Source organism: Aquarana catesbeiana, linkage group LG10 (assembly GCF_042186555.1).
Source record: "Aquarana catesbeiana isolate 2022-GZ linkage group LG10, ASM4218655v1, whole genome shotgun sequence".
Classification (NCBI taxonomy): domain Eukaryota; kingdom Metazoa; phylum Chordata; class Amphibia; order Anura; family Ranidae; genus Aquarana; species Aquarana catesbeiana.
Window position 1 is genome coordinate 245,568,570 of NC_133333.1, and position 19,224 is coordinate 245,587,793.

At 43.9% G+C, this 19,224-nt stretch overlaps 1 protein-coding gene across 2 annotated transcripts in view; it reads right to left on the bottom strand.

The window, feature by feature from the left end:
* MMEL1 (membrane metalloendopeptidase like 1) overlaps window positions 1–19,224 on the bottom strand; it is a 307,801-nt gene that overhangs the window by 25,441 nt on the left and 263,136 nt on the right. For both annotated transcript variants that reach the window (XM_073603585.1, XM_073603583.1), the window contains exons 15-16: window positions 17,192–17,275; window positions 6,037–6,140 (exon numbers count right to left, since the gene is read on the bottom strand). In XM_073603585.1, coding sequence (XP_073459686.1) covers window positions 6,037–6,140; window positions 17,192–17,275 — 188 coding nt within the window. The remainder of the gene's footprint in view (window positions 1–6,036; window positions 6,141–17,191; window positions 17,276–19,224) is intronic.

Sequence of the window (19,224 nt, forward strand, 5' to 3'; positions counted from 1 at the left end):
GAATGTTCTGACTTGTAGACATGTAGGTACCTAAAATAGATACAATAATGGGTTTAGCACAAAACAATGTTCACTTTCTAAATTAAATGCAGGGTGAAAACACTTTCTGTAGAGAAAGCACAACAGCAGCTGTTTGCCTTCAGACCGTCTCTCTCTAATTTAAATTCTACATGTCCATCTAAACAGAGCATTAGAGGTTCTTCACCCTGTTTGAAAAAAAATAAATAAAAGTCAGCCGTTAGAAAATACTATAGCAGCTGACTTTTATCAAAAGGACTCTTACCTATCCAGGAATCCAGCGCCATCCTCACCCGGGCCAGTTCTTCGGGGTCCCTGGCACCAGCATGTTAACTGTGACTTCTTGCAGCTTCACACTGGGCAAGCGTGAGCCACACTATGCTTTGTGAATGGTTCCGCAACCTTCTGTGACCTATGACATGTCCCAGAAGGTTGCGGGGTGGGGAGAACTTCTGGTGAAATCTCCTAAGGCGAAAGTGGGAGCAGATCCCTTTCAAAACCAGGTACCCGCTCCCCCCCCCAAAAAAAATAAGTTGAAGTGTAACCAAAAGCAACAGAGCCTGTTGCACATTTTAAACTTTTTGTAAAACCCAATGGAAAGTTAAAAGAATGTTCTGACTTGTAGACATGTAGGTACCTAAAATAGATACAATAATGGGTTTAGCACAAAACAATGTTCACTTTCTAAATTAAATGCAGGGTGAAAAACATGACACTGGTGTCACAGAACACTTTCTGTAGAGAAAGCACAACAGCAGCTGTTTGCCTTCAGACCGTCTCTCTCTAATTTAAATTCTACATGTCCATCTAAACAGAGCATTAGAGGTTCTTCACCTTGTTTGAAAAAAATAAAAATAAAAGTCAGCCTTTACAAAATACTGTAGCAGCTGACTTTTATCACCAGCATGTTAACTGTGACTTCTTGCAGCTTCACAGCTGGCTTCCCACTGGGCAAGCGTGAGCCACACTATGCTCTGTGAATGGTTCCGCAACCTTCTGTGACCTATGACGTGTCCCAGAAGGTTGCGGGTGGGGAGAACTTCTGGGGGAATCTCCTATGGTGAAAATGGGAGCAGATCTCTTTCAAAACCAGGTACCGCTCCCCCCCCCCAAAAAAAAAAATAAAAGTTCCAAAAGAAGAGAATGGTAGAACTGCATGATCTTGGGCCATAGTTCACATATACTGCATATTATACAGCGCCTTGAAAAAGTATTCATACCCCTTACAATTTTCCACAATTTGTCATGTTACGACGAAAAATGTAAATGTTTTATATTGGGATTTTATGTGATAGACCAACACAAGTGGCACATTGTGAAGTGGAAGGAAAACGGTAAATGGTTTTCAAAGTTTTTTTACAAATAAATATGTGAAAAGTGTGGGGGGCATTTGTATTCAGCCCCCTGCGTCAATGCTTTGTAGAACCACCTTTTGCTGCAATTACAGCTGCAAGTCTTTTTGGGGATGTCTCTACCAGCTTTGCACATCTAGAGAGGGACATTTTTGCCCATTCTTCTTTGCAAAATATCTCAAGCTCTGTCAGATTGGATGGAGAGCGTCTGTGAACAGCAATTTTCAAGTCTTGCCACAGATTCTCAATTGGATTTAGGTCTGGACTGTGACTGGGCCATTATAACACATTAAATATGCTTTGATCTAAACCATTCCATTGTAGCTCTGGCTGTATGTTTAGGGTCATTGTCCTGCTGGAAGGTGAACCTCCGCCCCAGTCTCAAGTCTTTTGCAGACTCTAACAGGTTTTCTTCTAAGATTGTCCTGTATTTGGCTCCATCCATCTTCCCATCAACTCTGACCAGCTTCCCTGTCCCTTCTGAAGAAAATCATCCCCACAACATGATGCTGCCACCACCATGTTTCACAGTGGGGATGGTGTGTTCAGGGTGATGTGTAGTGTTAGTTTTCCACCACACATAGCGTTTTGCTTTTAGGTCAAAAAGTTAAATTTTGGTCTCATCTGACCAGAGCACCTTCTTCCACATGTTTGCTGTGTCCCCCACATGTTTTCTCGCAAGCTGCAAACAGGACTTCTTATGACTTTCTTTCACCAATGTCTTTCTTCTTGTCACTCTTCCATAAAGGCCAGATTTGTGGAGAACACGACTAATAGTTGTCCTGTGGACAGATTCTCCCACCTGAGCTGTGGATCTCTGCAGCTCCTCCAGAGTTACCATGGACCTCTTGGCTCTTCTCTGATGAATGTTCTCCTTGCCCGGCCGGTCAGTTTAGGTGGACGGCCATGTCTTGGTAGGTTTGCGGTTGTGCCATACTCTTTCCATTTTCGGATGATGAATTGAACAGAGCTCTGTGAGATGTTCAAAGCTTGGGATATTTTTTTATAACCTAACCCTGCTTTAAACTTCTCCACAACTTTATCCCTGACCAGTCTGGTGTGTTCCTTGGTCTTCATGATGCTGTTTGTTCACTAAGGTTCTCTAACAAACCTCTGAGGGATTCACAGAACAGCTGTATTTACACTGAGATTAAATTACACACAGGTGGACCCCTTTTTACTAATTACGTGACTTTTGAAGGCAATTGGTTCCATTAGATTAGTGATGGCGAACCTTGGCACCCCAGATGTTTTGGAACTACATTTCCCATGATGCTCAACTACACTGCAGTGTAGTTGAGCATCATGGGAAATGTAGTTCCAAAACATCTGGGCTGCCAAGGTTTTCCATTTGTGCACTAGATCTTAGTTAGCGGTATCAGAGTAAAGAAGCCTGAATACAAATGCACGCCACACTTTTCAGATATTTATTTGTAAAAACAAAATTGAAAACCATTTATCATTTCCTTCCACTTCACAATTATGTTCCACTTTGTGTTGGTCTATCACATAAAATCCCAATAAAATACATTTCCTTTTTCTGTTGTAACATGACAATATCTGGAAAATTTCAAGGGGTATGAATACTTTTTCAAGGCACTGTATATATTTTTGAGCACATTATTGATGTGTATTTTTTTTCTTATCTCATATTCTTTTTGTGTGTTTTTTTTTTTTATATATGAATTTATATTTTGGATTGTTATACTGATCATTCCTACGGAGGTTTTACATTTATGGATTGAACAGGAGGTTCAACACAAGTATTAGTAAACACATTTTCAGATCACATCATCTAATCATTTTTTTTTTGGTATATGAGAATAGCGCCTTACTTTATTCATTGATTTACAAATAAATTAATATTTCCCTTTAGGTCTATGAATTCAAGTCTATCTTTACAGTATTTTTTATCAATTTATCACCCAACACTCAACTTTCTAATGTTGCTTGCTTCCTCTCAGCTCTGCTTCCCCCCCAAACTTCTAGCTGGACATCGGGCATTGTTGACATCACTGAAAGACCACATGACCCAGTCATATGGCAGGCACATTGTTATTGTAGAAGGCACGTTGCTGTCTTTGATGCCACCGTCACTTAAAGCATTGGAGAGGTGGAGCTGGGGAGTGACCTGAGATGCAAGGCTTCAGGGATGTCTGTGGGTTTCAGTGTATGGATCACCAGAATGTAAGGTGTAGCCATGGTTGAGAGCACGCATGTAAGGGTGGCTACACTGGGACTCAAGGGGTCCCTGCAAAGCAGCATAGCCTTCCCAGAGGAAGTAAAGAAAAAGATGACACGTTTAAAAAAGGCTTCTAGATGTATTTTTCCCAACAAGGGTTTAGTAACACTTTAAGAGGGTCTATGTATAAAACCTTTGTTTTGCTGATAGGGCAATAATCCACAGTCCACACAATCAGAACGAAAATTGCAGCGCTTCCTCTGTTTTGTCTGGTTCCTAAATCAACAGCCCATCTAGTGGTTAGACAGTTTCTGTATGTTCCCCTACTCCAAGACCTCCTGTGTTCTCCTTTGCTCCGTGGTACAGTCAAATGCAGAAACCCAGGAGCCCACTCAGGCTCCACGCCACATGTAACATCCAAGAAAGATGGGCCGCACACCAATGAAGTCCTCAAACTCCAGTTAGTTTATTGCGCCTACAGAAACAGCATCCAGCACACACACTGCAAGCCTCCCACGTACGGCCACACCACTGACACATTTCACCCATAATAAGGCTTAATTGTAGAAAATTCTTGATGTTCTGACAAGCTTTCTTGAATGATACAGCCGCCATCTAGTAGCCACAATATGTTTTTGTTTTATGTTCAGTGGCGGCCTGTCCATAGGGGGCGCATGGGCACCGCCCGCCCCCCCTAAGCTATTCACAAAAAATAAAAAAAAGTGGTCACTTTAAGGGTGTCCAGGCACCGGACACACGGCAGTCTATGGGAAGCTTTCCCAGCTTGCAATCAGCTGATTGCAACTGGGAAGCTGATTTTCTGGTATTTAAGGAGTATCCGGGGTACAAGAGATGCGCCCACAAACACTCCCACTCTCCAATCATTTGTCTCTGGCCTCCTTTCCTTGTATTAATTGGTGGGGGCCGGAGGACGGTGGGTGGTGCTTTTTGCTGCACCGCAGCAGCACTCCTGGTTTCCCAGGCCATCACTCACTATGCTGTGTGGAGTGGAGCTCAGTGGACTGTGCGTGCGGGTGCGGTGGATCCGATTAGGAAGGTCTGAGAGGTGCCAGCGATTCCAGCGGCTAACAATAAGTGCCGGCGCCATGGGCCTCAGGCTGAGTCTTTTGCAGTGCACTCCTACTCTCTCAGTCTAGCTGTGCCTCCGCTCAGCACACACTTCCCTGGACTGCCCTTCTCAGTCATTCTCCACTCAGACTGGGCCCAGGCCAGGGGCGGATGATCGCGCGGCTGGACTGGAGCATGAGGGTGACATTTTGAGGATTATTTACTGCCATGTGATGTCCACTCAGGAGGTGTCACTGACTCATTACTACTACTAATCATCACTACTACCACCACCATCATCACTACTACTACCACCACCATCATCATCACTACTACTACCCCCATATCCTGATCTGTGAGGCTGAGCTATATACCCTAATCTGTAATGTTGAGCTGTATACCCTGATCTGTAATGCTGAGCTATATACCCTGATCTGTAATGCTGAGCTGTATACCCTGACCTGTGAGGCTGAGCTATATACCCTGATCTGTAAAGGCTGAGCTGTATACACTGTCCTGTGATTCTGGGGCTGTATACTCTGTCCTCTGATGCTGAGCTGAATACTCCTGACACTATGGATGAAAGCCAGTGGAATACAGGGGACGGAGTGGGTGGATTCCATAAGGGGTGGGACTTATGAGAAGTGGGAGGGATAAAAAAGGAAGGGCGGGATCTGATGCCCCCCCCATCCTAAAACTTCACCAGCCTTCACTGTTCCTGATTGAGGTGTTTGAGAAAAAAAAAGGGCATATGAGGATCTGCATCACCTGCTGGTGGCACAGTGGTTCACTGGGCAGAGGGTTGAAAACTCCAGTGTCCACCAGTGGGTGTCTCCTAGCTGCCAGCAAACCCCAGCAATTCGTTTTCACCTGATAATGGCTGCTGGGAGGGTATTTAGGTCCTCCCCTACTAAGTGCCTCTCATTCTAGTGTTTTCCTGCTGCCAAATTCTGTTTGCCTAGATCCTGGTCTTGTTTCCTGGCCTGTACCCTGCTGCCTTGTACCTGCTCCCCCTTGTTCCTGATCCTGTTTTTGTTTCGCTCCTTCCCATCTGCTCCCTGCACCTCCAGTTTTCCCCCTGCTTTTTGGTGCTCCCCATTTTCTATATAGTTAGGCTTTCTGTTTGTTAATTATTAATCGGGTATTCTGTCACTTTATTATTTGGTTCACTTATATTTTCATGTTTGCTGTGTGCTGAGCTCCATCTGTTGTAAATATAAAGTAATAATAAGCAATGTTTTATATTAAAAAATAAATAATTTTTGTTAAAAAGTCCTTTTTTTTTTTAGTCTTAAATGTAATAGAGAAAATATATTCAAAACAATATACATCCCCGTTTATCAAATAAATGTATATGTTTAATATATCATATGAACAATTTTCATTTGTCTCCCATTTTCCAGTTCAAATACTTACGCATCTGGATCAACGGGTTCTCGGAGCTTCTTGAGGCTTTTCTGTGCTCCAGCTTTTAAAATCTCCAGTATATTCTCAAAATATTTTTGCTCGCTAAAGTTTAACTGCGGAGAGAGAGAGAAAAAAAAAAATCAATACTTCATGCACTTGACTTGTATTACCGGAGCTGTGTGTATGTGTTTTTCCCGGTCTTCTCAGGCTATTATTTTTGTAACGCGCTCAGTAATATTCTGCCAGTGAAGAGCATTGCAATTATCCCCTGACCTTCCTTCTCCCATATAAGCATTTTACCAAACTGCTCAGCTGTCACAAGAACTGCTCAAGTCCCTGCAAATCAAAGGGACGCAGTCAGATGGCCGTAAATCGCGGGATAGAAAATAAGCGATGCTCAAAGCTATTTTAGAATTCAGGGCCGTGAAGGGCAGGCTGGTGTACTTGCTCTGTTGTGTAACGATTCGAGGAGGTTTCATCTGTGTGACATATCTTATATAGAAAGTAGACGTAAAGGAAATGGTGTAAACTCTCGTGCTTGGAATTCAAGCTGTCTTAGTAAATGAGGACCTTTTGCCATGACCATTTTACAGAATACAGAGTTTTGCAATTACAATTACCTCCAACCGTTACCCCCCCCCCCCCATATCCCAAACTACCAGACAACCACTATCCACTTTGGAGTTGAAGGGCCATAGCAGACCCATTTTTAACACAAAAAAAAAAAACAGAATTAAATACAAAATAGGAAAAAGATTAACATGACTAGGGTATTAAAGATGCTTTGTCTCCAATATTGCTTGACCATCACCTGTTTATCCATACCTAAGTAACCACACAAAATGGAGTTTAACTACCTCCCGCCGACCGTATACACAAATGACAGCAGGCGGGATGCTCTGTTTTTTAGTTTTCACCTGATGCTGGCTGCTGGGAGGGTATTTAGGTCCTCCTCTACTAAGTGCCTCTCACTCTAGTGTTTTCCTGCTGCCAAATTCTGTTTGCCTAGATCTTGCACTTGCTTGCTCAGTTGCCATCAGTGCCGCTGTGTCACTGGGACACAGCGCGCCCCTCGATCATAGTAAAGAGCCGATGACACGGCTCTTTACCCATGTGATCAGCTGTGTCCAATCACAGCTGATCACATGTCAACAAGTAAATGCTGGTTATCGGCTTTCCTCGCCTCACACTGACAGAGTGTGAGGAGAGGGGAGCCGATCAGCGGCATTTTCTCACAAGGGAGACCAGTACAGATAACCAGTGCCCTTATAATCAGTGCAGCCCCAATAGTGCCCAGCAGTGATTCCAGTCTGTGTCCATCAATGAGGCCAACCTGTGCTCATCAGTGAGGCAAGTCAGTGCTGCCTTTCAGTGCCCATCAGTGCCTGCTCATCAGTGCCACCCATCAGTTGCCATCAGTGCTGCTTATCATTGCCCATAAGTGCCGCCTATCAGTGCCCATCAGTGCCACCAATTAGTGCCCATCAGTACTGCCTCTCAGTGCCCATCAGTGCTGCATATCATTGCCGCCTATCAGAGCTCATCAGTGCTGCATATTAGTGCCTCCTCATCAGTGCCACCTTGTCAGTGCCCTTCAGTGCCGTCTCATCAGTGTTCATCAGTCCTGCCTCATCAGTGCCCATCAGTGCAGCCTCATCAGAGCACATCAGTGAATGAGAAAAATTACTAATCACAAAATAGACAGAAACTAAGAAAAACTATAGCAAAAAATAAACAGCTGTGATTAAATACTACCAAAAGAAAGCTCTATTTGTGGGAAAAAAAATTATAAAAATGTAATTTGAGTACAGTGTTGTATGACTGTGCAATTGTCATTTAAAGTGTGACAGCGCTGAAAGCTGAAAATTGGCCTGGGCAGGAGGGAGGTGAAAGTGCCCGGTATTGAAGAAGTTAATGGACATAGCAGCCCTTTATTAACAAATCGTATACATAACATTATAATTCGATACAGTATGAATGGAGGCCCAAAGTCTTTGTAGGCATCTTTTCTTAATAAAGTACTCATGTGAAACCGAAAAGGGAGACCTCCAACTGAAAAAAAACGATACAGAGACAATAACACCAGTAATCACAGATATGACCCTGAACGACCCACAGTTCCCTGTTACTAAAACATACAAAATAAGAGATGCTGTACCTACAATGGGTCCCTACCACTCTATACCTTGCCCATAATGACCACCTTCAAAGTCCTTGTACCCCATCAGTTGCTATGACATATCCACACAAAACAAATACAGTATCATGTATGCACACTCTCTGAGCATCTCTTGTATCAGGTATGCAGTCTCTGACCATCTCTTGTATTATGTATGCAGTCTCTGACCATCTCTTGTATCATGTCTGCAGTCTCTGACCATCTCTTGTATCATGTATGCAGTCTCTGACCATCTCTTGTATCATGTATGCAGTCTCTGACCATTTCCTGTATCCTGTATGCACACGGAGCTCCTCTTGTATAAGGTATGCAGTCTCTGACCATCTCTTGTATCATCTCTGCAGTCTCTGACTATCTCCTGTATAATGTTCGCACACTCTGACCATCTCCTGTAGTGTGTCTGCCGTCTCTGACCATCTCCTGTATCATGTCCGCACACTCTCTGACCATCTCCTGTAGTATGTCTGCAGTCTCTGACCATCTATTGTATTATGGCCGCACAGTCTGGTAGTCTAATATAGGATGAAATGTGAGCCACCAAGTTGTAGCCCAGAGAGGACCATCTGACTGAGCCCTGCACAGTGCACCTGAGTGGTGGTCAGTGATAGCGTAGCAAGGCCAGTCTGAGGGGGGTACTGATATAAGGTTCCCCCTTATATCAGTAACCCCCCTCTTACCTTAGTGCATTCACTCTGGGGAAGGTGCTCTATGGTGACCAGAGTCGTCCCCCCACATTAGAGTTTCCATTTTAAATGCAAGTTGGAACTCTGTGGACAATGACATAAAGGGGAACTCTGATGTAAAGGGGAATGCAGTGGACTCTGATATAAGATGATCTTGTCACCAGAGCCCCCCCCCCTTACATCAGAGTTCCCCCTTACACCAACGTCTGCAACATTCCCCCTTAGATCAAAGTTCCCCTTGCACTGTAAGGGGGGATCCTACACACTCTGATGTAAGGGGTAACTCTGTGCTGGGTTTTATTAACCTGACCTTCATGTGAATGGAGAAATATGGTTTTCACTCTTGTTATACTTTAAACATATTGCTAGTAGCGGCTGCACAAATGTTATCTATATTTGTGTGCGTGTAGTTTATATATATATATATATATATATATATATATATATATATATATATATATATATATATATATTTGTAATATAATATATATGTAGTATATATATTTGCTTAAAGAAGAATTGGTTAGAGAAAGTTCTGTAAATTCATAGTTCATAGGATTTAAGGCTCTTTATATATGCAATTTATACAGTTAATTTTTATCTCTTGAATTATTTTTCCCATTATGGGGGTGAGTGGGGCCTCATGTCTAAGGTTTGCCTAAGGCCTCATAAAGCCTAGAGCCACCTCTGCTAAACCCTATTGAGCATCTGTGGGGAATCCTCAAACGGAAGGTGGAGGAGCGCAAGGTCTCTAACATCCACCAGCTCCGTGATGTCATCATGGAGGAGTGGAAGAGGACACCAGTGGCAACCTGTGAAGCTCTGGTGGACTCCATGCCCATAAGGGTTAAGGCAGTGCTGGAAAATAATGGTGGCCACACAAAATATTGAGACTTTGGGCCCAATTTGGACATTTTCACTTAGGTGTACTCACTTTTGTTGCCAGCGGCTTAGACATTAATGGCTGTGTGTTGAGTTATTTTGAGGGGACAGCAAATTTACACTGTTATACAAGCTGTACACTCACTACTTTACATTGTAGCAAAGTGTCATTTCTTCAGTGTTGTCACATGAAAAGATAAAAGAAAATATTTACAAAAATGTGAGGGGTGTACTCACTTTTGTGAGATACTGTAACTGCCCCAACAGAACGCAAAATCATCCCCAAACCTAAAGTAGGAAAGTTTGGAAGTTTTCCTGACCCCAGCTCTCTTCCAAATTAAGTCTTCCTAGGACCCTCCTACTGACCATCTATTCTCCAACCATCTGCACTTTAAGCCCCACCTGTTCCTGCCTGACCTACCAATCCAGTAAGTACCCCTTGATTCCTATTTACTTTAACCTACAGAAAAACCCCTCCTATGCCAAACTCCTTTTAACCCAGTCATGTCGGCCCTGTGTCCATACTTCTGTTTATTTCTTGCTCCAGGCCTAACTAAATGCATGACAGAACACCAAATATCAGTGTAATCGAGCTTACCAGGTCTAAAGGACTTTAAAGGCACATATATCATCACAACAACCAGCATGCATCTGCCACCCAGTAAAAAAAAAAGTCCCCAAGCCACCACTACATTGTCTCAGGGACAATTAACTACCTAACAACCTAAAACCACTTCTGTGTTACCAACATAACCTGTTGTTGGGAAGGGACACCCATATCTGAGATAGGCCTAACTGATAATTTTCCAAGATTTTAAACCAGCACCACCTTCAAGGACCCAGAAACCTCTGCCCACTGCTATAACAAATGAACTGAAGGATCAGAATAATTATATGATAGCAGAAAGTAGTAGAAGACAAAACACTAACCAAAGCCAAACAATTTAAGTGCAAGTAAAGGCAAAACCTAACTATCTCTAAACCTACTCCCACCCCCATTCTAAGCCTAATCTATCTAGGATTGTAAAGAAAAGATCTGCATAGTTGCCTATTCTGAGGTCGAACCGGTCCGGTCCCAGGATGAGCTATCAGTCAGCAGTGGTTTCAGTGTGTAGAAGAGGCAGCCAACAACGGAAGCCCCATAGTAACTCTATGGGTGATGTCACTTCCCAGCAGGGGCGTAGATCTTTTTTTTTCCTGGGGGGGGGTCTGGTCTTTCAAACTTAAAGGCATCATTTACACTTTTATGTTGGGGGAGGTACGGTAAAAACATGTGACAGCAGAGTGGGGCCCTGAGACTTTGCAATGCAGCGCAGCAAAAATGATCCCCATGCAAGTGAATAGAACGCAATGCGCGCAGTTGTGGTGCGGTAGTGTACTCATTAGTACAGCGAGCTCCTCCTAAGCTCTCTAGTTTTTTTTTTTCCTTCAACCCAGCGGTTGTACCAGGCTTTAGATCTCATTCATATGTTCTAAATGGCCATGGAATGGCAAATATACCATGAATACCTACAGCCAGGATCCCAGATGTTCCAATATTTGTCAGCTGCTCAGCCTGTTCACCTGAGTGATGGGCTGAAAAGAGCCACTGCTGTTAACATGTATTTGTGCATCCAGTGGTCCCCACGTTTAATCTCCGGGGGACAAAGCAAAACACATTGGGGTGTGGCCTGGCGGGAACCCAGGCTGAGGTCTCCCCCATCACTACTACATTACCATAGGACTCCGTGGATATGCGGCACCAGGGATGTTTTTTTCTCTAGGTAGCAGAAAAAGAAAAAGCTCCTGCGCACAAGTGGATGACCAGATAGGAAATACAACGACACAAGACACAAGAAAAAGAGGGCGCATCAGCCATGTGCATTATCTTTTGTAGAAGTATTTATTGAATAAATGGTAAAAAGAAATAACTCACAAGCAGTAGTAGAGTAAGACGCAATGTAGAAATGCACCAACTAGCAGCATACGGTTCTATGATGAGCAAAGCCTTCCAAGGGTCATGGAGGAACACACAAGCATCACTACCATCTGACGCGTTTCGAAGGGAGCGTCCCTTCTTCATCAGAGCTCAGCAGTCAACAAGTATGCTTGTGAGTAATTTCTTTTTATCATTTATTCAATAAATACTTCTACAAAAGATAATGCACATGGCTGGTGCGCCTTCTTTTTCTTTCTTTCTCAATGTTTTTTTCTCTCTTCCCTTCAGTGGCTACAGGAAGCACATGCACATGGCTGGTGCGCCGACACTCCTGCAGCACATTCGGTATCTACATTACTCCCCACATCGATTGAGACTGAGCGACACACTAACAAACCGAGGGTCACAGTGGTTACCTGCTGTTAGGGACAAATTTCTGACCCAGAATGCAGAGAGATTTTATCCAAGGGCAAAAAGGTATCCCTACCTGCAGGTCACCACTGGATGTGCAGATACAGGTGGATACATGTTTACAGCAGCAGACAGCTCTTGGCTCTTTTCAGCCCATCACTCAGGTGTACCGGCTGAGCAGATATTAGAACATCTGATCCCGGGTGCATGTATTTGCAGTATACTTGCTGCACCATGGTCATGTAGGATGTATGAATGAGACCCAGCACTGTATTTTAGCTAACCTTACTGTGCAAGTTAAGCAGGTGCAAGGGGCAACATATTGTGGTGGGAAGTAAATTCAGTGATTTATTTAAACCTTAAAAAAATGTATCCTAAGAAATTTTATGAAATGTTTTAAGAGATGAAAAAATAATAAATATTGTGCACTGCCTACCACAGGATGGTGCCCTTTGCACCTAGTCACCATGGTTGGCTTTTATTCAGTCTTAAACTGTAGTAAACCCAGCTTTTGAACTTGTACCTACAAGTAAGCCTATAATAATGCTTATCTGTAGGTATAGTGAATACCGTATTTATCGGCGTATAACAAGCACTTTTTTCCCCTGAAAACAGAGGGTAAATCATGCCTGCGTGTTATACGCCGATATTTGTTTTTTCCAATGGGGGGGGGGGGGGGGCGGGGATCAGGCGGTCTGCCTCATTTGGAGAGTGTCGGGCCGGCCGCCCCGCCCTTCCTGGCCCTGGTTCAGAAAATAACACTGCCTGCCCCCTCCCACACATCGCCCCTGCTGCATCACCCCCAATGCCTAAGCAACGCCGCTCGTTTTGACCGCTCTCCTCCTTCCGCTCCGCCTCCTCCTCGATTGTAGATTTTGATTGGAGGAGGCGGCTTTTGTGTGCCTCAATTGAGCGCTCTCGTGGACGCGGTCATGTGACTCTCCTCTGCTCATTGATGGTCACATGATCGCTCTCCACCCGCTCCGCCTCCTCCTCGATTGTAGCTTTTGATTGGAGGAGGAGAGCGGTCATGTGACCATTAATGAAACAGAAGAGGAGAGTCACATGACCGGCTCCACGAGAGAGCGGCGTTAATTGAGGCACACAGAAACCCCCATCCACAATGAGCATGACACAGGAGGAGCTTCTCAACCCCTAAAGGTATGCTGGCAGCGCTGTCCCAGGAGGCTTGTACTGTGCAGGGATGTTGTGTGCTGTGCAGGGATGTTGTGTGCTGTGCAGGGATGCTGTGTGCTGTGCAGGGATGCTGTGTGCTGTGCAGGGATGCTGTGTGCTGTGCAGGGATGTTGTGTGCTGTGCAGGGATGTTGTGTGCTGTGCAGGGATGCTGTGTGCTGTGCAGGGATGTTGTGTGCTGTGCAGGGATGCTGTGTGCTGTGCAGGGATGTTGTGTGCTGTGCAGGGATGCTGTGTGCTGTGCAGGGATGTTGTGTGCTGTGCAGGGATGCTGTGTGCTGTGCAGGGATGTTGTGTGCTGTGCAGGGATGTTGTGTGCTGTGCAGGGATGTTGTGTGCTGTGCAGGGATGCTGTGTGCTGTGCAGGGATGTTGTGTGCTGTGCAGGGATGTTGTGTGCTGTGCAGGGGGTCCATGTGCTGTGCAAAGTTTTTTTTCCTGAAACTTCTCTCTTAAAATCAGGGTGCGTGTTATACGCCGGTGCGTGTTATACGCAGATAAATACGGTATCTCCTAAACATATGGTGTTTAGGAGATATTCACATGGAAAGCAGCCGGTGATGTCACCGGTGCATGCGCTCTGTTGGGACGGCATGCCGCTTGGTTGTACTTCTCCTGGGGAGGAGTACAGTTTGTTCTGCACTTTTGTGACCCATTTTTTAGCCAACAGCCAGCTATAGCCCGCTGTCAGCTGACATCACTCAGCAGGTCCAGGCCTCTGGAAAGATCCTAACTTTAAACCCAGGATTCATCTAGATGCCTGGACCAGCAGCTCGCTCAGCCTCTCAGTGAGCCGCAAAGACCCTGAGCCAGCCGCTTCTGCCCCCTCCACAGCCTGGCATTCCAGTGAGCTTGGGGGAGGGGGGGAGCAGAGCCAGGGACTGACAGTCACCACTCTTTGCTCACTGAAGGCTGAGAACTGAGTAATCGGCGGTCTTTGATCGCTCTGTTGTTGGGCTTAGAAGCAGCTGGGGACAGATGCAACATTGGATCGACGCTCCATGCACCTAGGTATTTATAATTTTAAAAAACAAACCTCTTTTAAAGGAAAAAAAAAAAACCCTCTCCCTCCTAAGAACCTTCTCTCCCCAAGCAAAGATTCCCATTGTGAAATATCTCCCTCCCTCAAATATCCCCCCAAAAATTAAACCCTCCTGTCTCTAAACCAACCCCCCAAAGCAAAAATATCTCCCTCAGTCAACACCCTCTCCCCCAGCAAAGATTCCTAATTATGAAGAAAATCTCCCTTCATCCAATCAATCTCCCTCCCAGAAGCAAATCCCTGCCATTAACCACTCCCTGTAAACTTCTTTACAAGAACCCCCCCCCCCCCTTCTCCAAAAGCAAACCCACCTCCCTTTCCTTAATCCCCCACCAAAAGAAACTCGCCCAGGCTGGAATTCTCACTTCCTCCTTCCCAAAACAGAAAATTGATGCCTCCCCACTTACCAGACCTCAGATTCAGCACGGCACAGAAGCAGGAAAACTTCTGCATCCCCAGTCTCCCTTTGGCTGTGCCATATGATACCTCGAGGAGGAGTCTAGGAGTTCTCTCAGCCGTACACTGTCAATTGCTGGCATCTGAGACCTCGCAGTAATTTCATGCTTTTCAGGGGGCTTTTGAGGGGATTGGGCACAATAGAAGGGGGGCTGGCTGGCTGCTACACGCCGAAACTGATTGCTTCTACTGTGCTGATGCTGAGGCTAAACAGCAGGGACACTGTCTGGGCATTTTGTCAGGATGCACTGAGGGGGGTATGAACACCCCAGACCCCCCCTTATCTACGCCCCTGCTTCCCAGGCATTCCCCAGCTGTTGTCAGCTGTCTCCTGCACACAGAAGGTGCCACTGGAGACCAGACTGGAGCGGCTTCAGAATAGGTAAGCAAAGTGATCTTTTCTTTACAGGGTTAGATAGATTAGGATTAGAACTGGGGTGGGAGTAGGTTTTAGAGTTAGTTAGGTTTTGCCTTTACTTCCACTTTAAGAAAACAAAAAGGTGTCCAGGGGAGGGACAGCGGGAGAAAACTGTCCAATGCTGGCATTCTACCGACGAATCCTCCGGCAAGATCCTCCCTCCTCTCCTCAGACCAGGGACCACCCCTTTCCAATCTCCAGTCTCCCACCTTTACAATCAAGTAAGTGCCATTTTATATTCATAAATATACCCGCTAGAACCCCGCCCATCTCCACCTCTTCTGAAAGCCCCAGTCATGTTGGCTCAGGCCTAATACTTGACCATTGAGACTAAGATTAAGACTAAGATTAAAGCCCCATTGAAATCTCACACTATTTGATCTCTTTATAGTCGTGCTGCCATTGGCAGCGCCCTGCAATAGAATTACTTGGCTGACGGAGGCTGCAGTACTGGAACAAAAGGTAGGTTCTTTTAAATTGCAGAGAGCTGCAATGAGCATTTTAGGTGTGTGAGTCAGTTCAGATACCATTAAAACAATTAGAATGTCCAATTATTTTTACTATCTCAGCGGCGGGATTGGTTGAAGGAGGTTGAAGAGGGGGTGCTACTTTCTCTACACTGCCACCCTGGACATAGGCTCATGCATGACTTATACATAAAGGATAACTCCACTTTTGTGGAAAAACATATAGAAAAAAATAATAATAATATACTCGTGGCATATACAATTGCTACACAAAACGTACTCATATTTATTGTTATTAAAAATTACCTTTTGTTTTTGACCTGCAGCTACTGTAATTTCCAATATGGCAACCTGGAGGTGTTTTGTACACCACAGCTTTATGGATTGCCCCCAGAAATATAAATTCCTGCTTGTGTGATTGGCTCACTGATTTTCCCAGAAATCTACACTAAGATACAAGTCAAATTGTAGGCATTCCGTGCAATAGGAATTTTAGTTTAATGAGATACTCCCAATGGTTTGTTACTTCTAAAGAGATGCAAACATTGCAACAGAGCAGGAAAAAGGTAGGAATCTGGAACAATATTTGTTAAAATCCCTGGATTTTTTTTCTTAACAAAAGTCCTGGATAAATTACTTCTATGCCACCACTAGTAGAACCCCTGCAGGTGGTTCACTTACTCTAAGGGTTTGTGATTTATGGGGGGGGGGGCTACTGTAGCCCCATCTACACTTGAGCTAAGGATCTTCTGGGGTCCCTTTGCACACATAGAACTAGCATACAAAATTGCCTAAAACAGAATAGGAAAAAGTGAGACAATGGGGATGGGTGGGCCAATTACATGGCACCTGCACAGGTGCCACTTATTTATGAACCCCGGAGAACTGGTCTGTTCCATCATTCTGTGCCAAGGACTTGTGAGGTTGCAGCTAAAGATACCATGTAATGACCAATGACCTGGGACATTAGTATGATTTAGGATGCTTTATCTCTTAATCAGACTGTGTACTGGATAGAGACAATTCACACTGATAAATGATGTAATTTTTAAAGCAGGATGGATGGGATGTATAATCCAATATTCTAATATGATCATATCTGTCCACCTACATATCCCACTTCCTTCTTTCCTGCCCTGGATCCATCACAGAATCATCATGAAACATGGCCATCTCAATCATATTTCAACTAAACTCCCCCCATGTTATTTTACAAATCCATTCCTAAGTGTGTACCAAAGTTAATTGGGAATGTAGCATCAGTGCCGGTTTTCTGCAAGCCTTTTATCCGCTTCTCTTTTGCATCCCACACTCAACAGAATCCATTGGATCCTGGGTGTGGTGTCTGTGTTTGTGCATGTGCTGAACAATAACGTTAATTTTACCCTTTAGAAGTTGTTTGTGGCTCCAGGACTTTTCTAAAAAGAAATGTTAGAACTTGGACATGAACCTTTGTTCTACCAGCTTTTGCACACAACTCGTTATGTCCAGATCAGCCCTCTAAAGTACTTACTGTTGTGGTCTCCTGGTCTAGTTTGTCATTCTGGTCTTCCAAAATATAGTCCGGATATCCAATTTGCTCTTTAATCGATAAAGCCTAAGAGACATGTAACAATTCTTCAGAAAAGTATAACTACAAACAAGTAAATCGTATAAAGCTCATTCAATTTTTTAATTATGGACTCAACATAATTTGTGCATGGGATTTTTACTTTGTTGGGTCAACATCAACATCAGTTGTACTTTTGGGTTGTGATGACTTTTATGTATAAGAACAGATAAAGTAAATGATCTTGGTCTGTTTCATATTATTCACTAAATATCATTATAAGATCAGCATTCCTCAAGACGCTTGATTATGCTAAGAATGTAAACCACCCCAGGACTGGCTATTTTCCTTTTCTTGTTGATACTGTAGTTTTACTAATGTTTCCAAAACAGGACCTGTTTTGGACATCATGGTGGTTCACTATAAAAGACCACACATGCAGCAATTTGTTCTCATCTATCACTATCTGATCCACGTTCTAATATGCAGACCTAGAACAAAAAAAGCAAACAACCATAAATAAATAATACCATCAATTTTAATTAAAAGTATATAATCACCTCCAATGTTTTGAATATTAAATGTTAATGGGACTATGATTACTTACGTCAAAGGGACGAATTCTAATTTCTGAGCCACATGGTTCTACTGGTTAGATTTCTGCTTCCCAGAGGAATACAAACAGCTTGTCCTACTTCAGCTCACCCTCATCAAATAACATCTCCGTTACACACCAACTAACAAACACCCCCCTCACTTCTGGGCCAATTATATACCTGAAAATCTGCCCTCCCTTTCTTCTTCCCTGGCTCACCCTAATTACCCCCTCCATCTTTCTCTCACCTTTCCCTCCAGTTTTTTTATTTCTCTTCTTCCTACCCCACCCAAGGGTCCCGACTCCCTATGTCTGGCACGCCCTACCCTTCCTTATTACCCCCCCCATTTTGTACCCCTCCCCCATTGCCTAACCCACCAGTTAGATTGATCCTACTTTATACTCCCTTCCTCCCTTTTTTTTTAACGTAATAGAAAACCACTACTCCCAAGCCTATCTACTTTTCTTCCTAAATACGACCAAAAAGCTCTACCAAACACCATCTAGCCCATGTCTTGGCAGCTTGCCTAGTGCTTCTAAGAACATGCTGCCTTAGCTAGACCCACAATACTACTGCTGCTGGTTCTGCTCAAAATAAGAGTTTTTTACTATAAAGCATTTAAAAACGGGAATTTACCCCCAAGAATGAAGGGGCTTTCAAAGCAGCGAACAACAATACAGATGTTCTGTGGTTTAAAAGGTAGCTTTATTAAACATGGGACATTGGAGTAAAAACATGAACTGTATACATAAAGTTATAAAAGACACAGGAGCGTGTACAACGCTATACATAAATCATGTACTACAAAAGCGCTTGGGTGGTACTGGCGCGTTTCGACCCCATCAGGTCTTCTTTAGAGGAAATGCATGCGCTGTAGAGGAATTTTGTATACATGAAGAAATAATACCAATATGGTTGTGTACAGTTGTGTAAACTGAGCACAGTTATATATAATAAGAGTTTTTAAACATAATTACCAAAAGGTATGTGTATAATTGTGTCTCCTGAGCTTACGATTTTCAGAGCAGCCTCCACTATCCGGTCCCAACACCAGGGCCCCCCGGTCAGCCAGCACCCCAGGAGAGGGAGCTTGAGCAACAACTGCGCGACTTACGATGGCTTACATCCAGGAAGAACCCCCGCATACGGCAAGGGGCATGTGGATCAGCAGCACCTGTGGTCTGAACATCAAGCAGCAACATCAGTGGAAGTATGTAAAGGGAATAGTGTCATGAATTTTTATAGAGTTGTGTAAATCGAGTGATAGTGATATTAATGATATTATAGGATTTATTTAAAGGCTGTTGGGCCTAAATTTTACCAAAGTTAAATATCTTTGTAAATTTTAATCGAGAATTATAAAACGTATATAGATATATGAGCACTGTAAACTAAAAAGAA